This window comes from Sarcophilus harrisii, chromosome 2 (assembly GCF_902635505.1).
Source record: "Sarcophilus harrisii chromosome 2, mSarHar1.11, whole genome shotgun sequence".
NCBI lineage: Eukaryota > Metazoa > Chordata > Mammalia > Dasyuromorphia > Dasyuridae > Sarcophilus > Sarcophilus harrisii.
In genome coordinates this window covers 362,181,938-362,200,458 of record NC_045427.1, presented here as the reverse complement: position 1 = coordinate 362,200,458, position 18,521 = coordinate 362,181,938, and the positions used below count along the sequence as shown (strand labels likewise).

The 18,521-nt window shown below is 38.9% G+C and overlaps 1 protein-coding gene across 2 annotated transcripts in view; it reads right to left on the bottom strand.

The window, feature by feature from the left end:
* Positions 1–6,557, bottom strand: part of CCDC85C (coiled-coil domain containing 85C) — a 181,908-nt gene extending 175,351 nt beyond the window's left edge. The window contains exon 1 of one of the 2 annotated variants that reach the window (XM_031953287.1): positions 5,033–6,557. In XM_031953287.1, the coding sequence (XP_031809147.1) occupies positions 5,033–5,819 (787 nt within the window). In that variant the 5' untranslated portion in view covers positions 5,820–6,557. The remainder of the gene's footprint in view (positions 1–5,032) is intronic. The other variant, XM_031953286.1, reaches the window with a different exon arrangement.
* Positions 6,558–18,521: the final 11,964 nt, after the last annotated feature.

Below are 18,521 nucleotides of genomic sequence, written 5' to 3'. Positions count from 1 at the left end.
GTCCAATATGTAAGTAGAGTACAAGAATACTGAAGGTAAGTAGTGGAGGTAAGGCTGGAAAAGTTAACCGAGATCAGATGATAGAAGGCATTGAATATAAGCCCAAAGGACTTATTCAATAGACATTGGGGGACTATCAAGGTTTTAGGTCAATGAAGTAATGTAATTAGATCATCACTGATTATGTTTACAAAAAGAAAAAAAAAAGCCTTATCTAACCATGGCCATCAATCTTTGCTGACCTTTGTTCACTAGACTAGGTTATGTTTTGGCAGTGTAACATGTAGCATAGCTTAGATCTTGGCCTTTCTATGCTGAAACACAAAATAAAGAGTTCATTCAGAGTGGTTTTCTTTTTAAACAAAAGTAGCAGAGGAATAAAGACCTTTATCTTTATCCATTACCTTCCTCTCTGTTGAACCAACACAAATAGGGTTTGTCCTGTTCTCTTTTTCTCTTCTCAAAGTTTTAATAAAGTGTCAATTAGTAAGTAATCCCATCTGAGCAATGGTAAAGTTTCTCCAATTTAACAAATGATGGATACAAAAACATGGCTTCAAAGAAAAAAAGTAATTGGGTCATAGATGTAGCATAAGAAGGGACATCTCCAGGTCTTTCAGACCAACTCCCTCGAAAACACTATCAGATCTGAGGATCTGAACACAGAGGTCACCACAAAAATAAGTGGCCATTTCTTCGAGTCATTAACCTAATTTACTGGATTTTTTTTTAACTCTTCTGTCTGAATTTAGTATTCTGATACCATTAATGAGATCTATCTAGTTAAGCTGATAGGACACAAGAGCAGTTCATGACAGTAGAGACTTGGGCTCTGCTGCCCATTCTGTTCCTGACTGTATGCTCTTGGAAGGGTTACTTTCTCTCTATGGGTTCCTGAGAAATGAAGTGCTTGGGATAAGTATTCTTTAATGTTTCTATTAGTTGCAAAATTCTATGCCTGTCTAGTCTCAAAACTGATTCAAATCAAATTTCCTTCTATCAATGCAAAAATGCCAAAGAAAAAGATACATGTGCCTATATACTCAAAAGATTTTCTTCATTTTTATGGATACTGATGCCATCTCCAAACTGAAATGATTTAAATTTTTTTCCTACAAGAATCAGTCAGATATTCTACAGATGTATGCATGTCATTAGCTCGAGAGTTGTAGGTTTGTTTTTACTAACAGGACAAGCATCTATTCAGATTCACAGTTAAGAGCATCACAATGTATAAGTTAAACTGTAAACAGAACCCCCGAGGATGTAAAGTCCAGTTTGTTTAGGGATGCTAATAGGTCACCATAATTTTCTAGACCCTGTCTAACAAACAAGACTAAAGAGAAAGGGTTATATGGTTTGATGAAATTACATGCCCTAGATGGGAATTTAAAGCAGTTCAATTCTCAGGCCCTTGAGCTAGAGAAGAAAGATGAGTCACCATGCATATCAGAATGAATTCTTAGCTTCACAGAGCTATAGAGCATCAACATTAGAAGAAAATCTGAAATCATTCAGTCCAATACCCACAGATGCAAGTAAGTGCCCTCAGCACAATGGTGCAGCAGTCTGCTATCATGAAAACTTCTTTCTCTATACTCACTGTATGGTTTTTGTAAATTTTTTTTTTTTTTTTGGTGACTTTTGTGAAATTTCTGGACCTTCTGGATGTTCTGGATAAATGTGAAAATGATGTCAGGTGATTTCCTGGCTTTTGTGCCAAGTGGATTTGGATTCTAAATCTGGCTAACTCACCCTTGTGAAACCATGACCAAATTAGTTATCAAATGAGGATAATGCTAACTGCTGTGCCTCTTTTACTGAATTGTTGTTACTCAGCAAAACTTAATTTCACCCTTCTAGCACTGAGTTCCATACACTACAGGGACTTAATATATGTATTGATAAAGCAAATAACAGATGTGAAAGTGCAATTATATCATGCTATAGTACACAGAGAAAGGCATTGTTATTATAAACAAACCCATCCAAAAAATATGCTAACAAGAAAAGTAAGTGAATTAAATTCAAATCCTAAATACTTACTATGTGCATAAGAAGGAATTACAGATCCATTTTGGGAGATGGATGACAACTCATAGAGGGACTGGAGAAAACAGAGGCTGGAATAAGAAGTAGTCAATCTACCTACCAGTAACATCTTTGAACAATCAAGCACTGATCACTCCTCAAAGGAAACTTGAAGCTGTGTATTTTATAAAGTGTTTTAGAATTTTTGTTTTTAATTGTCCAGTGATGGGAAAGGATAATTAAGATATTAACAGGCTATCCTGCCAAGTAAATAGCATCCAAATGAAAACAAAAAGGAGTTGAACAATGAAAGATCTCTAGTATGTAACATTTAAACCAAACTTTTTACCAGGCCAAGTAAAAGAATTCATTTAAGAACTACCATTAAAACTACCTTGATCTCTAGATCAAGATCTAGATGTGATCTCCAGTCATTTCTCATGCTTCTGCTTCAGTCAAAAGAAGGGATTGTATTGAAAGGTATTAAAGCGCCCTCCCATTTCCAACAAATCAAGATTCCTCAATTTATTATCCTGCCACTCCCTACCCCACCCCACAAACAGGCATTTTACTAGATAATCGGAAATATCAAATCCTGATTTCTAAGCTTAAGCAACTACAGAGAAATTATTTTCATCACAGGAGCTGCTATCCTAAAACATAAAATAAGATAATCTTCATTAGTTGTCCAAAATACCATTTAAAGAACACCAGAAAAGTTCAGTTTAATCTTCACCTGCAGGCAAATAGTTTAGAATAGCCACCAGAAGCCGGAACTGAGCAGCCAAAAATGTGGAAGAACGAGGAACTACCATCCCTGCTCTGAAGGGGAGGAGAGAGGAAATTGAGCCATATACAGCCTGGAAAGTAAGAAGCATCGGTTTAAAAAGAGGGAACAGGCTGTGACAGGCATTTACTGATCTGAAATCCCAAGGTTTTCTCCAGGAAAAAAATTGATCCAAAAGTTATTAGCATAGGATAACAATTTTGTTGTTTTCCTCCTCTCATATGATTTTCTGTGTATAAAAAGTAAAGGCAGTTTTTAAAAAGGCAGTTTAAAAAAGAAACTGCCTTCATTGTCTAAAAGACCCTGGGCAACTCAAAAAAATCTCAGACCTTATTAACTACAATCTATAATCAATAAAAAAATTCCTCTCCAATATCCTTGACAAATGGGCGGATCATTTGAGCTTGAAGAATTTCTGTGACTGAAAACCCATTACACCTCCTAAAACAGTCCATAACATTCTTCAGAGGCACTTACTTGCCAGGAATTTTTTTCCCTTTGTACCAAGCTTCCTGTCAGTTACTTCCACCAAGTGCTCCTACTTTTGTCCCCCCAGGGCAACCAGAACAAGCCTAACCTTTCCTACCTTTAGAAAATTTGAACAGAGGAACAGTCTTCCCTTTTCATACTGATGATACATTTCCCTATGCTTTAGACTGTCATCTATTCAGGCATCCCTTGCATGTGCTGTGACAATCACAAATTTCCTCCATTTCTTCATCTGGAAAATGGGGCTATCCCCATTTGATTGCTTGCCCCACAGAAGCAAATGAAATATTTGATGTAAAAACACTTTATACCGAATATTATCAATAACACTCTTTGCCAGAGGGTACTATATGTGTATATACACATGTGTGCATACATCTCCACAGGCCTATACATGTGTGCATAGAAATATTCACACATATCACAAATGTGAATTGAAACACTCAAGACATTTCTTTATTCTCATGAACCAAAATAGTGTTTATAAAAAAGAATTGGAAATGAACACTCATACTACATACAGCATAATCCTTGTAAATTGATAAGCATATTTATTATTTTATTTCAATCTTAAAACTCCAGTTTTGCTATTATCAAAGCTGTGTTCCCTCAAAAGTAACATGCAAGGGTGTTTTAAATTGTATTCCAGACTAAAGTGGCCTTTAATTTCATGTTAGGATGTCAACAAAGACATGAGGAATTCAGCATCAGCCTAAACTCTGGGCCTTCTTTGCATTTTCTCTAAAAGTAATTTCCTTCCCTGGAGCAAATAATCCCACAACTGATTAGGCTTTAGGCTCTAGGCTCCAGGCTCCAGGCCCCAGACCCCACGCTAAATCCCCTCACAATTACCCCTGGCCTCTCACCCACCCACCATTTCCTAGGGAAGGCAGAAAATTCCAAACTTACCTAAAATCCCCAGAACCTTAACCTTTGTTATAGGTTGGACCAACCCTCCAGACCTCCCCACCAAATCAAGATTTTTCCTTCGCTGGCTAGGCTTACCTCCTTATTAAACTTAAAGACACACATACCCACGCCATTGTCACAAACCCAGTCACCCACTTCATGCAGTAAATCTATGGGACCGCCCACATGGTATTCCAGGAAAATATAAACAGTGTGTCAGGAGACAGTTTGAACATCAGGTTAACTCCCCTTGAGAGCAATGCAAAATCGAAAAAGGAAATTGACTTCTGGATCAAGAAGAGTAGAGGCAGAGATGGAAGCAGAGAGGGATCAGGGGTTAACTGGTTCTCTTAAAGTAACAGGTGAAACCAGGGAGAGCAGCAATCTCTATCCTCTCCAGGGGTTCAAGACCTCTACCGACCAGACAACCCAGGAGACTCCAAAGAGAGAACATTACTCCGGGTCTTGAACTGTAAAGAACTCAAAAGGGAACAGAGCATTCCAAGTCCAGAGCAACACCCACACCCACTCCTTCACACAAACACCCACTCAAAGAGTGGCCACTCCTACAGCCCATTACGAGTCTTTTAAGTCTAGTAAAGATCAGGCAATCTAGCCAAAATTAAGAACAGCGCCCAAAATTCCCAAGTATGGAAAACTCATTTTGAAGAATTGTCCCAGGGAAACCTAAATCCCGAGGAATTTCCAAAACTCGAACTTTCCCCCCCTAGCGGGAGTCCCCCAAAGCACTTTCACTACCGGTTTCTAAGACTTGCAGACCTCCTAGGGAGAGGAAAGAAAGAGCCGGCTTCTTACCGTTGAGTCCATTGGAGATGCTCCGATGGTGCAGGGGCGCGGATAGGTCGTCCAAGGATCTCCGGGTGGCGCCGGCCTTGGCGTCCGCGGCTTTGTGAAGAGGGGGCGCAGGGGCAGCGGGTTGCTGCTGCTGCTGGGGGCCTGGCGGCGGCAGGTGCCCGTGAGGGTGCAGCGGGTGGTGGTGGTGGTCTGGACTGCCGCCGCTGCCCGTACTAGATGTGCTGCTGCCATCGCCCACATCGCGGGGCCCCGCACCGCCCGCGCCCCCCGCCAGGTTGGTGAGACTAGCCTGGCTGTCGATGGAGCTGCGGGAGCCGGCGCCGCTGCGCTCTTCGTCCAGCATGAGCACGATCTCCTTGAGCTCCAGGTTCTCCCGCACCAGGGCCTCCTGGCGGGCCTCCAACTCGCGCAGCTTCTGCTGGGACAGGGCCACCTCCTTCCACAGCACGCCGGCCGTGTGGCGACCGAAGCGCTGCCACTCGCGCGACAGCTTCTTGCCTTTTTGCCGGTCGTCGTCCAGAAAGCAACAGAGCTCCCGCAGCTCGTGGTTGTCGTCCTGCAGTTTCTGATTGACCTCCTTGAGGCTGCGGATCTCATGGAGGTGCAATTGCAGCCTCCGGTTTACGTCCTTCATCAGGTTCCCGTGTTCAACCATGAGGCCCATCTTCTCGCCCTCTGCCCGCCGCAGCCGACGAGCCAGCTCCTCTTTGCTCCAGCGTAGCAGCTCTTCGTCTGGAACCTTGCTCAGATCTTCCTTACCCGACCCTTCCGACGTGTTTTTAGCCATGTCGGTCCCGAGAGGGAAGCTCTGGAAACCTTCAGGTGGGGAGGAGGAGAGAAGTGACTTTTTTCCTCCTCCTCCCCTCTCTCTCTCTCTCTTATTCTCTTTCTCTCTCTCCTTGTATTAGCTCCCAGATCACCGGTGCATCTCCGTTAAGTTGTGCTATTCTCCTGTTCTAATACACTAGCACCAAAGAACACCTCTGCCTTGGGTGGGAAAGGCAGACAGACTCCCCCAGCGCTCCTTCCCCCGGCCCGGAGGCGGGGTGAGAGCAAGAGCCGGCACCTGCTGGACTCCGGACTGCACAGCAGCCTGTTCTCCTTAGACAATCAGGACTTGGGCGCTCGACTCTCCGCTCCTCTCCAAAGTGCACCTGGGACTCTGGGCTGTCGTCTCGCTCCGAGCAAGAGGTGGAGAAATTTCACTTCCCCGAGCAAAAGAACTAGGTAGTCAGTCCTAGAGAAAGGCTCCGGCATCTGGCACGTCTCAATGGCCCCGCGGTCGAGGGAGACCCTCACCGGGCCAGTTCCCACTCGCCATCTGCTTCGATGTGGCTGCCTTGCCCTTGCCCCACCAAACAACGCACGGCTGCACCCAGGTCCCCCACAGCTCGCGCACTGCCCCCGCCTTCGGCTTCAGCTTCGCCCCTACACCCGCTTGTCTTCCTTCTGGTTGGCTCAACTCAATGCACAGGGAGCCCGCTCGCGGTGGCTAAGCGTTCGGCTCTATGGTCCGGAGGAGGAGGAGGAGGAGGAGGAGACCGAGACAGAAAGACCCCTCCCCCCTTCCCCCCAACCCCGGCTCTCGGAGCCCGAGGCAGCCCCACCTACCCTGGGAGGGAGGAGCGAACGTAACAGCTCCGGCTTCGCCCGCCTGCCTGCGGGAGAACTGGGGGGAGGGGGGAGGGAAGATTGAAGGAAAGGAGGCGGAGAGAAGCGCTGGCCAGCCCACCTTGTAACCTCCCCCACTCCGCCAGTACCTAGCCTAGAGTCCTCCGGACCGGGCGCCAAGCCAGAGGTGGAGAAGAGCTGGGCTCCCACCCTACACCAGTGCGATTGGGTGATTCCGAGGGGGTGTGGGAGGGGCGGGATGAGCTCGGGGGGAGGACGCCTAGATGGTTGAGTCTTTTCAGGTTTTGGTTGCCTCCTCCCTCCCGTGCCCCAAAGCTCCCCTCCCCTGCTCTTTCCCGGCAGGTTCAAGTTACTGCTGCGAGAGAATGGATGTTTCGGCCCTTCCCCCACTCAACCAATCAGAAAGCTGTAAAGCGCTTTGAAAATACAGGTACAAATAGGCCTGGGACGGGATTGAAAAGGTAGAGTTGGAGCTTGTCTTAAAGGAGACTGTATTGAAATTCTGCTTTTCCCTACCCCCTACCACGATTCTAATTCTTCTACTCCCCGCCCGCTCCAGATAATCATTGAGATGGCCTTTGCTGAAATCCTCTTCTGCCTCCCTGAAATGCCTGGACAGGGTAAACAAAATCCATTTCTATTCATTAGTCTGCGATCTGACGGGGGCGGGGAGAAGCGGGGCGGCCTCCGAGTTCTCAGCTGATATGGCTGTAGTTCGGGCGGCCTGAGAGGGCTGAGCGGAGGGAAAGAGGCAGCAGGGTGGAAGGCTCCTTTTTCTACCCCTCTACCTGGGGGAGTGTGGTGAGATGGGAGGGGGGAGTTAATATGGCCTAGGGTTGGCTCAGTAACTTCGCTGAATCTCTGTTTACTTATCTGCAATAAAAAAAAAAAAAAAAAAAAAAACTCGCATATTCTTTAGGTTTTTAAGATTCACAAAGCCCCTCTCTCACTGTCCCCTCTAATAGTGCCAGTATTTTGCAAATGAAAAAACTGAGACTAACCAGATGGTGTCTAAAATACTTTACTGTTCTTAATCTTATTACTCTATATAAAGTCATCGATGAGTTCTTCATTGCCGAATTTAATGGTCCATTCTCGTGCTTCTGGCTGATGCTCTGGCTTTTCTACAGCATTTAATTCAGTTTACCACTCCTTACCTCTTCAGTCCCTGAGGGGACTTTTTACCTTCATCTATTTTGGCTCTCCTCCTACTGGTCTGAATACTCTTTAATAAATTTGATGAATTGGTAATAATATGGGGGATATATAAAAGAAAAGAAAATCCTTGAAAATAAATGAATAAAATAGTCTCTTTTGCAGAATTATTGTCCATGTCAAGTCCTGACTTTTCTCTCCATCCTTTGATTTGGTGATTTTACCAATTTTCTTTGGTTGGATCACCATCTCATATATGGAGAAAGACAGAGAGGGAGAGACAGAAATGATCCAGCTCTAGTCTGTCTTCTGTGCTCCTGTCTTTTATCACCAACTGTTTATGAGCATTTCAAATTTGAACGTTTGGCTGATATCACAAATTTGTACCTAAAACAGAGCTCAGTATCTTTCCACCCAAGCCCATCCTTCTTCTGAATTTTCTCACTTTTGAGGGCAGCAACCTAGAAGTCCTGGCTCTACCTTAACCCACATATCAAGAGATGCAAATCTTGTCATTTTTAACTCTCTAACATGTCTTGCATTGTTTTCCTCCTCCTCTGCTCCTACTGCTACAATTCTTGTTCAGTCAAGACTATTACCATAACTTTCTAACTGGTATCTTCCCACTTCGAACAATTCCCTACAAAACCAGCGAAGTCATTTTCCAGGACTCTAGGTTTGATCATTCTTTCACCTTTACAATCAAAACTTCCTCTATAATTTAAAGTTCACAAGATGGTTCCTTTTTTTTTTTTTTTTTTTTTTTTTTTAACATTTTACTCCTTTCTATGGTTCAGCCAAACTGATCTGGCTGTTCATCACATGGAACACTACTTTCTTGGTGCCTTTTTCAATGGCTCTCTTCCATGTCTCTCCCCTACTACTTGAAATCCCTGGTTTCTTTCAAGACTCAGCTCAAGTCCTGTTTTCTGTTGGAGACCTTCTAGGTCTTGAAGAAGGAACACTCCTTGAGAGTACTAACTATTTTGCTTTTGTGTTTATATCTCCAGTGGCTGAGGTGTTATTGTTCGTGTTTAATAAAAGCATGTTCTAAGACCTGAGATAGTATGACTTTTTGTTTTAATTTATTTGTTTTAATTGAAGGGGCCAGGAATGTTTACAATTTTAGGGAGCCCTTCCCTGCTATTTGAGGTGTCTTTAATGTTGTCAGCTTCCCTACAGCAGCCTATAATAACAATAATCATAACATATTTATATGATGTTTTCCATTTTTTACCCTAAGAATAGGCAGAATTGATGTTATTATTCCCTTTACAAATGAAGAAACTGAATTCAAGAGGGGATGATACTTGTCCCAAACCACAGAAACCCAAAATCAAGACCCCAGAACTTGAGTATTTGTGCACTTTTCACTGACAATTAGATTTTCTTTGTAAGTGGTAAACATTTATTGAGCATTTACTATTTGCCAGGCAACATACAAAGTGCCAAGGATGAAAATACTAAAAAGAAAGAGTCCATATCCTCAAGAAGCATATAATCTAGTGAGGAAAAATAACATACAAAATGAAGCTTAAAAGAGGAAGGGTTTGGAACATGGGATAAGTGGTCACACATGCATTAAGGAAAATCCAAGGGAATATAGCCAGGTCTCAAATGAAGAGATGACTGACTTGGCTTCCCTCCTCAGTGAAGGCTTTAGAAGCTCTTCCTTGTACCTTCCCTCCAATTAAAGGGGTGGAGGGCATTGAGGGTACTGATGAATTCTAACAAATAACAATTATTTAGTAGGCTATTTCTTGTAAAAACCATTACCTTTCTCTGTCCTGCTGTTAAGCATTTTACAAATGTGATCTCATTTTTTTCCCACAGCACTCTGGGAGATAGTTGCTCTTACTATCCCTATTTTACAGTTGAGAAAACTGAGGCAGACTGAGGCTAAGTGATTTGTCCATTAGCACACAGCCAGTAGCTATCTAATATCAAATTTGAAATCAGATCTTCCTAACTCCAGGTCTGGTGCTCTATGTATTTACTTTGACATCTAGCTATTGAGGAACCGATTATATGAATGGATCCCAGATATTCATTCAGATCCCACCCTTACTTCCATCCACTTGGGGAAAAGCAAGAATTTCATTTTTATAAAACCAATAAATTATGTCTGTTTATCACTGTCAACAGCAAAGTTTACAATAATGATTATAAGAACTAACTTTCCAATATTGCTTTTAAGATCTACCAAGGATTTCCCCCACAGCAGTATTTTGGATTGGTTATGTAAGTATTATCCCCATTTTATAATTGAGGAGAAAAAGAGAGAGAAAGAGGTGATTTTCCCAGATATCACAGATAATAAGTACAGAGCAATAATTTTAACCCAAGTCATAGACTCACAGAATGGGAGCTGGAAGGTACTTTGACATCCATCTAATCTTAAAGAAATTGATGCTATATAACATGTACAAATAGACTTCTAAGGGGAACCCATCATCTCTAAAAGAAGCCCAATCAATACAGTGACAAACCATGATTTCATGGGATTCATGATAAAACATGTTACCTACCTTCTGATGGAGAGGTCGAATATTAGAGGATTTTTTTTTAAAATGTGGCCAATATGGGAATTTGTTTTGCTTGACTACACAGATATGTAATGGAGATTTTGTTTTTCTTGTTTTCTCAATGTATGTGTATTAGAAGTGAGTGGGAAGAGGTAAGAGAGAAAGGAGAATTTTCATTTGAAAAAAAAAAATTTAAAAATAGAACAAGTCTGTTTCACTTTTATTTATTATCCTAATTTATTCCTGCTTGTAGGGAAGTGGGTTTTGTTTTATTTTTTCTGACATAAATTTGCCTATTTGCAACTATATCAATAAATTTATTTCTTAAAAAAAAAGATAATATTCACTAGAACAAAAATTATTTGTATATCTTTCTGTGTAGTCTGTGATCTTTTTTCCATGGCATTCATTTATGGCCTAATAAATCTCTTTTTCTGACATTTAAGTTAGTTATTTCTTCCTGTCTCAGAACTTTATTTTTTTTATTTTTTGCTTAGTCAATTGGGGTTAAATGACTTGCCAGGGTCACACAGCTAGGAACTGAGATCTGAGTTTTGGCCAGATTTGAACTCAGGTTCTCTTGACTTCAGGGCTGGTGCTCTATCCACTGCCCCATCTAGCTGCCCCAAGAACTTTATTTTTAAAAGATATTCATTTATTGCATTTTTGTTCACATATGTATATATAATAGTTTTTTTAAATTGTGCTTATTTTCCAATTATTTCTCGTGATTTTTTCCTTCTTATTTTTTGTTAGTAATATATGTTTATTTATTTAAAATTATATGTATATATATTTTTTTTCTAAGAAAGAAATGTGGTTTTGATCATTAAAGCAGGAAAGAATAAGGCAAAGATAATGGCAAACCAAGATTACCAGTGAATACCACTGCAAATATATTTACATATTAGCAAATATATAATAATATATGCTAAAAAGAATTTATTATGATGGGTTGATTTTATATCAGGAATATAGGGATGGTTCAAGATTTGAAAGTCAATGAGCATGATTAATAGAAAAACAAAACAAAACAAAAAAAAAAAACAATTAAAAACTATTTGGCTTTTAATCCAATCTATGTGGTAAATGCTGGAAAAGCCATTTAGAAAATACAATGCTTTATGGTGAAAATACTAAAAAGCATAACAAAAGAAAATATTTTTTTCAACATGCATTTCAACATGCATTCAGCAAAAAGCATTTGCTGAAATCAATGTGAAGCTTTATTTGTAGTGAAGAAATATGACACAATCTATTAAAAACAGAGGTGAAACAAAGGTTCCTACTATCACCATTATTATTCACTGTAGTTCTAGCAATGCTAACAGTAGGAACATGACAAGAAAAATAAAGGAGTAAACCAAGAAAAGGCTAAAATATCTCCTTACAGATGACATGATGGTTTTCTAAAATAATCAACAGCAAAAATCTAATTTGAAGAATAAATGGCTTTAGCAAAGTAGCAGGACACAAAATCTCATAAAATCAGTATTTTTATGTTATTTTTTTAAACTAGGAAAAATAAAAAATATCATTCAAACAAATAACAAAATATATTAAATATCTAAAAGGTACCTTTCTAAGATATAAATAATTTATATAAAGCAATTTTTAATTTAAATGAAGAACTAGATACCTGGAAAAGGAAGGGGGGGAAGAAGTAAGCATTTATTTGCCAAGCATCTAATTTGATCCTCACAATAATACTGCAAAGCAGATGCTATTTTTAATCTCCATTTTACATTCAAGAAAACTAAAGCAAACAGAAACAGAAATTAAATGACTTGCTCAAGATCACACAGGTAATAAGTATCTGAGACCAAATTTAAACTCAGGTCTTTCTGACTTTAGGCTGCCCATTCTATCTATTGCGCCACCAGTTAACTCTGGAATTCAATCAATGTTCTTGGCCTTATTAAGCTAGTATAGTAAAAATTACATTACTACCAAAATTAATCTACATTTTTAACATTAAATCAAAATGTAAATGGGATATTTAAAGAAGTGGACAAAAAAAACCAAGATTCATATGGAAACACAAAAAGGGTTAAAGGAAAGGGAGCAAAGTAAAGTGAAATAAGAATGACATTTTTCAGGTGTAAAATGATGTTACCAAAGCTACCTGATAATAGAGTTTTAAAAAATACATCAGTAGACTAGATTAAGGAAGCAAAATTTGTTAATCAAATGCCTATTGCCATTTACTATTTGACAAATCTAGGAATGAAACTCATTGGGAAGAAACCTAAAATTCAACAAAAACTCCAGAAAAACCAAATAGGTATTTTTTAAAAAAGAAAACATGAAAGCAATATTTAACATCAAACACTATGATAAATTCCAAATGGATTGAAGATCTGATTTTTAAAAAGAAATTGTACAGTTGGAATGCTCCACTGCTCCCATAGTGATGTCAGTCAGAAGAGAGGTAGGATTTCAGCATGTTTAGTGAATTCCCTTTGGGAAATTAGGAGAGAACATGAGCAGGCATCACATGGATCGGGAGGCATAAATGCATTGCAATCTGCATCTTTGGAGGGTACTTCCAAATTTATGAGATTACACATCCATATTTGAAGGTACCATTAAAAAAAATACAAGAAATTGTAAGGCAAAACTCCGCATAATAGGACAAAAAAATTCTTAGCCAGCTGTGAAATAGAAGAAATAATTAAAGACGCAATATTTTATTTTGGTTATGAAAGAATGCAAAGAATTTGCCTAAATAGAAGCAATACTTTCAAAGTAAGAGGAAAATATATACTAGAGAGCAACTTTACATTCCACCTCTCTAATGAAAGTTTTACTGATGCATTTTGTTTCTGTATTGCAGTTTTACAGATCACTCTCACTTTAGGAGAGGAAGCTTGTAACAAAGTAGTAGTAAAGTAGCTTAACTATTAACACAGTCACCTCATCTGAAAGTTCAAGTAACATTTCATATCTGTAGTATACTTTCATTTCTCTGTTTAAACAAACAAACAATCTATTTTCTTCCCTCTTGCCTCTACCCCATTAAAGGGGAAAAAAAAAAAAAAGAAACAATAATTTGTCTCTAATAAACATACACAGCCCAGCAAAACAAATTTCCTCAATGGCTACACACAAATATATAAATTGTTTGTCCTTCGTTCTCAAAGGAGACAATAACATCAGAACTTATGACATAAAAGTGAATTGGATTTAAGTGAAAGGGCTGTGCAAAGTCACCTGTTCACTTTCCCCTCCAGAGCCATCTGGACTTGGCCCTAGAGGTAATGGGAGAATTTGGCCTTTTTAAGCTTCTACAGGTCTCAGTTTGACTGAAGCCTCACCCATTCAATGATTAAGGCTGCAAAGCAACTGAGGCAACAAATCTCTTTCACCTAGTCCAAAAAAAAATCTAAATAAATGAAAAAGTGAATCTGGGAGGGGAAGACTGTCAGGATTTCTGGACAAAGCAGAAATGATAGTTATTTACATTCGTGTGTGTTTCCTTTTGCACCCTAAATCTACTACCTTAATGTAATGAATAGCCTATTGGATCCTTGACAGCATGTGTTTTGATCATAAGTTATTTTTTCTGGCCATATCAGTCTGTATTCATTTAATTTCATATAATTTCTTTATTTCTTACAACATAATACTATTGTATCATAATTATATATCACAATTTATTCAGATACTTGTTCATTGTTGGATACCCTCTTAGTTTCCATTTTTTTGCAACCACAAAAAAGTTGCTACACTATTTCTTTATGTGAAGAACCTTTTCTTCTTTCTTTGAATAGTTTTGGATTTAAGCCTAGCAGTGGTATAGGTAGGTAAAAGGGCAATCACTATTTAATAACTTTTTGTGTATAATTCCAAATTGCTTTCCAGAATAGCAGTATTCATTTAGAGGTCTGATAAACATCCTTCATACAAAATTTATGAAAAATTGACATGAATTTGTAAAATAACTACAATATTCTCTAATATAAGTGATCAAAGGATTCAGTTCTTAAAAGTGATAAACAACCACTTGAGATAGCATTCAAAATCTTTTAGACCCAGATCAAAACAACTTTGAGATGCCCTCCAACACTCATAAAACAAGCAATAATAGCAAAAGGTGACAAAATTTGGCATTGACAAGGATGGGGAAAATAGCCTGCTAATTCATTGATGGTAAAGGGATAAATGTTGATCCTATCATTTTGAATTAGTGAACAAGTGAAGCATTTATGAAACATTTCCTTTGTGTGAAACACTGTGCTAAGTACTAGGGATATGAACAGAAAATTAGAGTCCTTACTTTCAAAGAATTTACATTTTAAAGGGAAAGATAACACATATTGAAGATTCAGTCACAAGTCAGAGGGAAAGGTTTCATGGTTCTTAGGTTGTAGCTGCAAAGCAAAAGTTAATAATTTTTCTTTTTTTTTTTAATGTTAAACACGTACAATTCTTTTTACATATTTCCACAAGTATCATGCGGCACAAGAAAAATCAGAGAAAAAAAGGATAAAATGAGAAAGAAAACAAAAAGCAAGCAAACAAAGGTTAATACTTCTTTAATTTCATTTCCACTAATAATAGCTTATCAATTTCTAACACTGAACTAATTTGACAGTACCAAATACTTTGGTGACAAAAACTGTCTTTTCTGGATCTTTGATAGATGTGGCTATAGTATCTACAAAAGCAATTGTCCAGCTGTTTCACACAATAATAGCCAAGGATGCTGGAAAGCATTGCTATTCTTGAGGCTCTTGGGTTCGAGATGAAGGTCTGTCTTCATCATAGTATGTGAGAAATAATGGTCAAGGTAGTTTGACCTGTCTGATCTATATAGTTCTATCTGTCTCTGTTTCTGTCTGTTTCTTTTCTTGCTGTCAATAGGTTGGCAGTCGGGTAGATATGAGTGATCACTTCTTCTCAAGGCTGTTGGTGGGAATTGGTCAGCAGTTGTTTCTGATAGTGATAACATTACTATGAGTGTACCCAGAGATGGTGGAAAATAGATGGTTGATTTCCCTTTTGTCATACTGATGACAAAGCTATAATGTTTTGAGTTTTCTTTGGTGTCTAATGACTATCCAGGTCCCAATCTCCTGTCTGAGCTAACTGTGTTCCAACTTGCATGAGATAAGCTATTGAAAAGCTTTGGTTAGGATCTCATTCATTACCCTTCAGAACTGTAGCTTTTTAGTGGTCAATCCATGAATAGGTGCCTTTTTTATAAAAATAAAGCACAAATAAATTACATTTTCTCCTTATATTCAGTGGTATTCCAGAAATCAGATGAGTATCAAAGCTGATAATCTCCCTGAATAGATTATGAAGGAATGAAACAAATATTTGTGATGGCAGAAGCAATACAATATATGAAAACACACAACACAACAACAACAACAACAACACAGTAGCCTAAGATGCAAAAGACCATTCTCTTGTTCCATTTCTGGTGACAGTAATCTTGGGTCATATTTCCCTGAAGTTTACAAAGCACTTTTCATCTGCTATTTTATCTATTTTCTTAATATCTTCATTCTACTGATGAAGAAGTTGTCTAAATGACATAAGATAGCTTCTCTTAGTCAAACAGTTAGTGAACTCAAAACTTAATTCCAAGAGCAGTGATCTTCCCACCATGCCATTCTGCTTGAGTAGGAAAGCAAAACCTCCAGAAGTCAGAAAAATTAGGATGGGAACAAGGCCATGGCCCTGGCAATTAGGAAGTCATTGACAAAAACTTAGAGAGGCAGTTTTAATGGAATAGTGGGGACAGAAGCTAAGTTGAAACGGGCTGAGGAGAAAGTGAGTAACTATTTCTCAGATCAGTAGGATCAGTAAGGAATCAGTAAGACTCAAGTACTTTAGCAGTGAATAGGAAAGAAAGAGTTAAGACAGCTGGATGGGGTAGAAATACCAAAAGAAAAATGTTTTGGGTTTTTTGGAGGGGAGGTTAAAAATTCAGAAGGATTCTTCCAAGTACGGGATTCTGTTTACCAAAGGCACCAAATATATGATAGTGAATGAATTGGTTTGAAGTGAAGGATAAGGGAAGTCCTATCTTTCATTCATCAATGCAGCATGCCTGCTATATAAGTGACTTAGAGAAGTATCTTCCCTCATACAGATTACAAATATATATTAGATAGAGACCTTTTTTATAGAGATATAGAGATGTAGACCTGTGTAGTTCCATATAATCTTTACTTATGCTAACATAAAGTATTTCTTTTCTCTATATATTTTGAAGAAAATCTAGAGAAAGAAGCTTTCCTTATAATGGATATTGATGTATAATCAAGGGATTTCTCTCATCTGGGATAATAAATTTTCAGGAAAATTTTCTTTGTCTTCCTCTCCCTTCACTCCCCATTTCTAATGCCTTCTGAGATTATTTTCTATTTGTACTGTATAATATACATAGTATAATGTACATAGTTATTTAGTGACACAGTGGATAGGATGCCAGATCTGGAGCTGCAGAAAGAATCATTTTTCCTGAATTCAGTTCTGGCACTAAATACTTACTAGTTGTGTAACCCTAGGCAAGTCACTTAGCCACTGACTGCCTCAGTTTCCTCATTGGTAAAAAGAAGATAATATCTCACAATATTGCTCTGAAGATAAAATGAGGTAATATTTGTAAAGTGCTTTGAAAACTTTAAAGCACTATATAAATGCTAGGCATTATTATGATTAATAAATCCTTGTTTATTTTTGCTCTAATCCCCAGAAATCCAATTGGTATACCCCCATTAACAGATATGCATAGAGTAACTACACTCAGCTCTTGTCTGTGGCTCTAAAACATTGTACCATGAGCTGGGATTACACTCTGTTAAATCATCTCAGCAGATGGTCTAAACCAGGTTGAGGATAACCAACAGGCCTCAGATCCATCGGTGAGTTAAAAGGGTGACTACCCCAACCATGTAAAGATTTTCCCTGACAGAATGGCCAGATGAGATCAATTTGTTCCAGTGTCCACAAAGGCAGGTGAAGTACTAAAATCTTGGTCGGACATCAAAGACACCAAGGTCATTCACTGCATCCTGGGCCATCTTCAGTCCTCCTGACTTGTCTTGCCACTGAACACTGATGATTCGAGAAGAAAGTGTGAGACTGACAACTTTGAACAACTCTGCCTCACTTAAATCCACTTCATCTACAAGTCAAGCCATCACCCCTTCATGTCATTGGTCCTCTTCAAAAATAAGAACAAACAATTATTGGTCCCACACTTCACCTGACACCTCCCCCACACACACACCAAGCTGCTAGTTCCTTCCTCCAAAATTACTTTTTTTTTTTAACTTGGATATTCTTTTATGTGCATATGTGATCTATAAAAATATAAATTCCCTAAGGGCAGAAATTGTTCATATTTAAATCTTTGTATTCCCAGCACCAAGCACAGTGCTTAATAAGTGCTTGTTGACTGATTAACAGCAAAAGGCTTTTTACTCTCTCTTCTGGGAGGAATCTAAGAAGGAATCTATTCCTTACATTGGCCCTATGGGAACCTCCACAAATCCCCTCCACTAGGGGCTTCCTCATAAGGATGGAAGTGAACCTAGGTTTTCAAAGATATGCAAGTAGTACATGAACCTAAAGGGCCTAATCTTCCCAACTGGGAAAATTTCAAGTATGAGCTTAATTAGGCACCATTCATCCATCATCCAGATAACCAGCCTCTCTGGGTTTTATCATGAAGATGATTGAGGTGGGTAGAGATTGTCTGGATGAAGAGAAAATAGCAGGTTCTTGCAATATGTATTAAGTTTGAGGATTCACAGGGTGGCTAATTGGTGTAGTGGATAGAATACCAGGCCTAGAGCTAGGAAGAGTTCAGATCTGGCCTCAGACACTTATTAGTTATGTGATCCTGAACAAGTGACTAAACCCTGTTTGCCTCAGTTTTCTCAAATATAAAATGAGCTAGAGAAGGAGATGGTAAACCATTCTAGTATCTTTATTTAAAAAAAAAAACAAATATAGTCATGGAGAGGACATTCAGGACTGAAATGATTGAATAACACAAAAATGGATGCTCATTAAAACAGTCTGTAGAGATTTGTCTCTGGAATCCTATTCCACTTTTCTCTTTAATACCAAGGCAGTGATTCTGAAAAGAAGTCCCTGATAGAATTAGGATCTAGATTGTTGGGGCCATTTAGTGTCTGTTGGGCCAACTCATC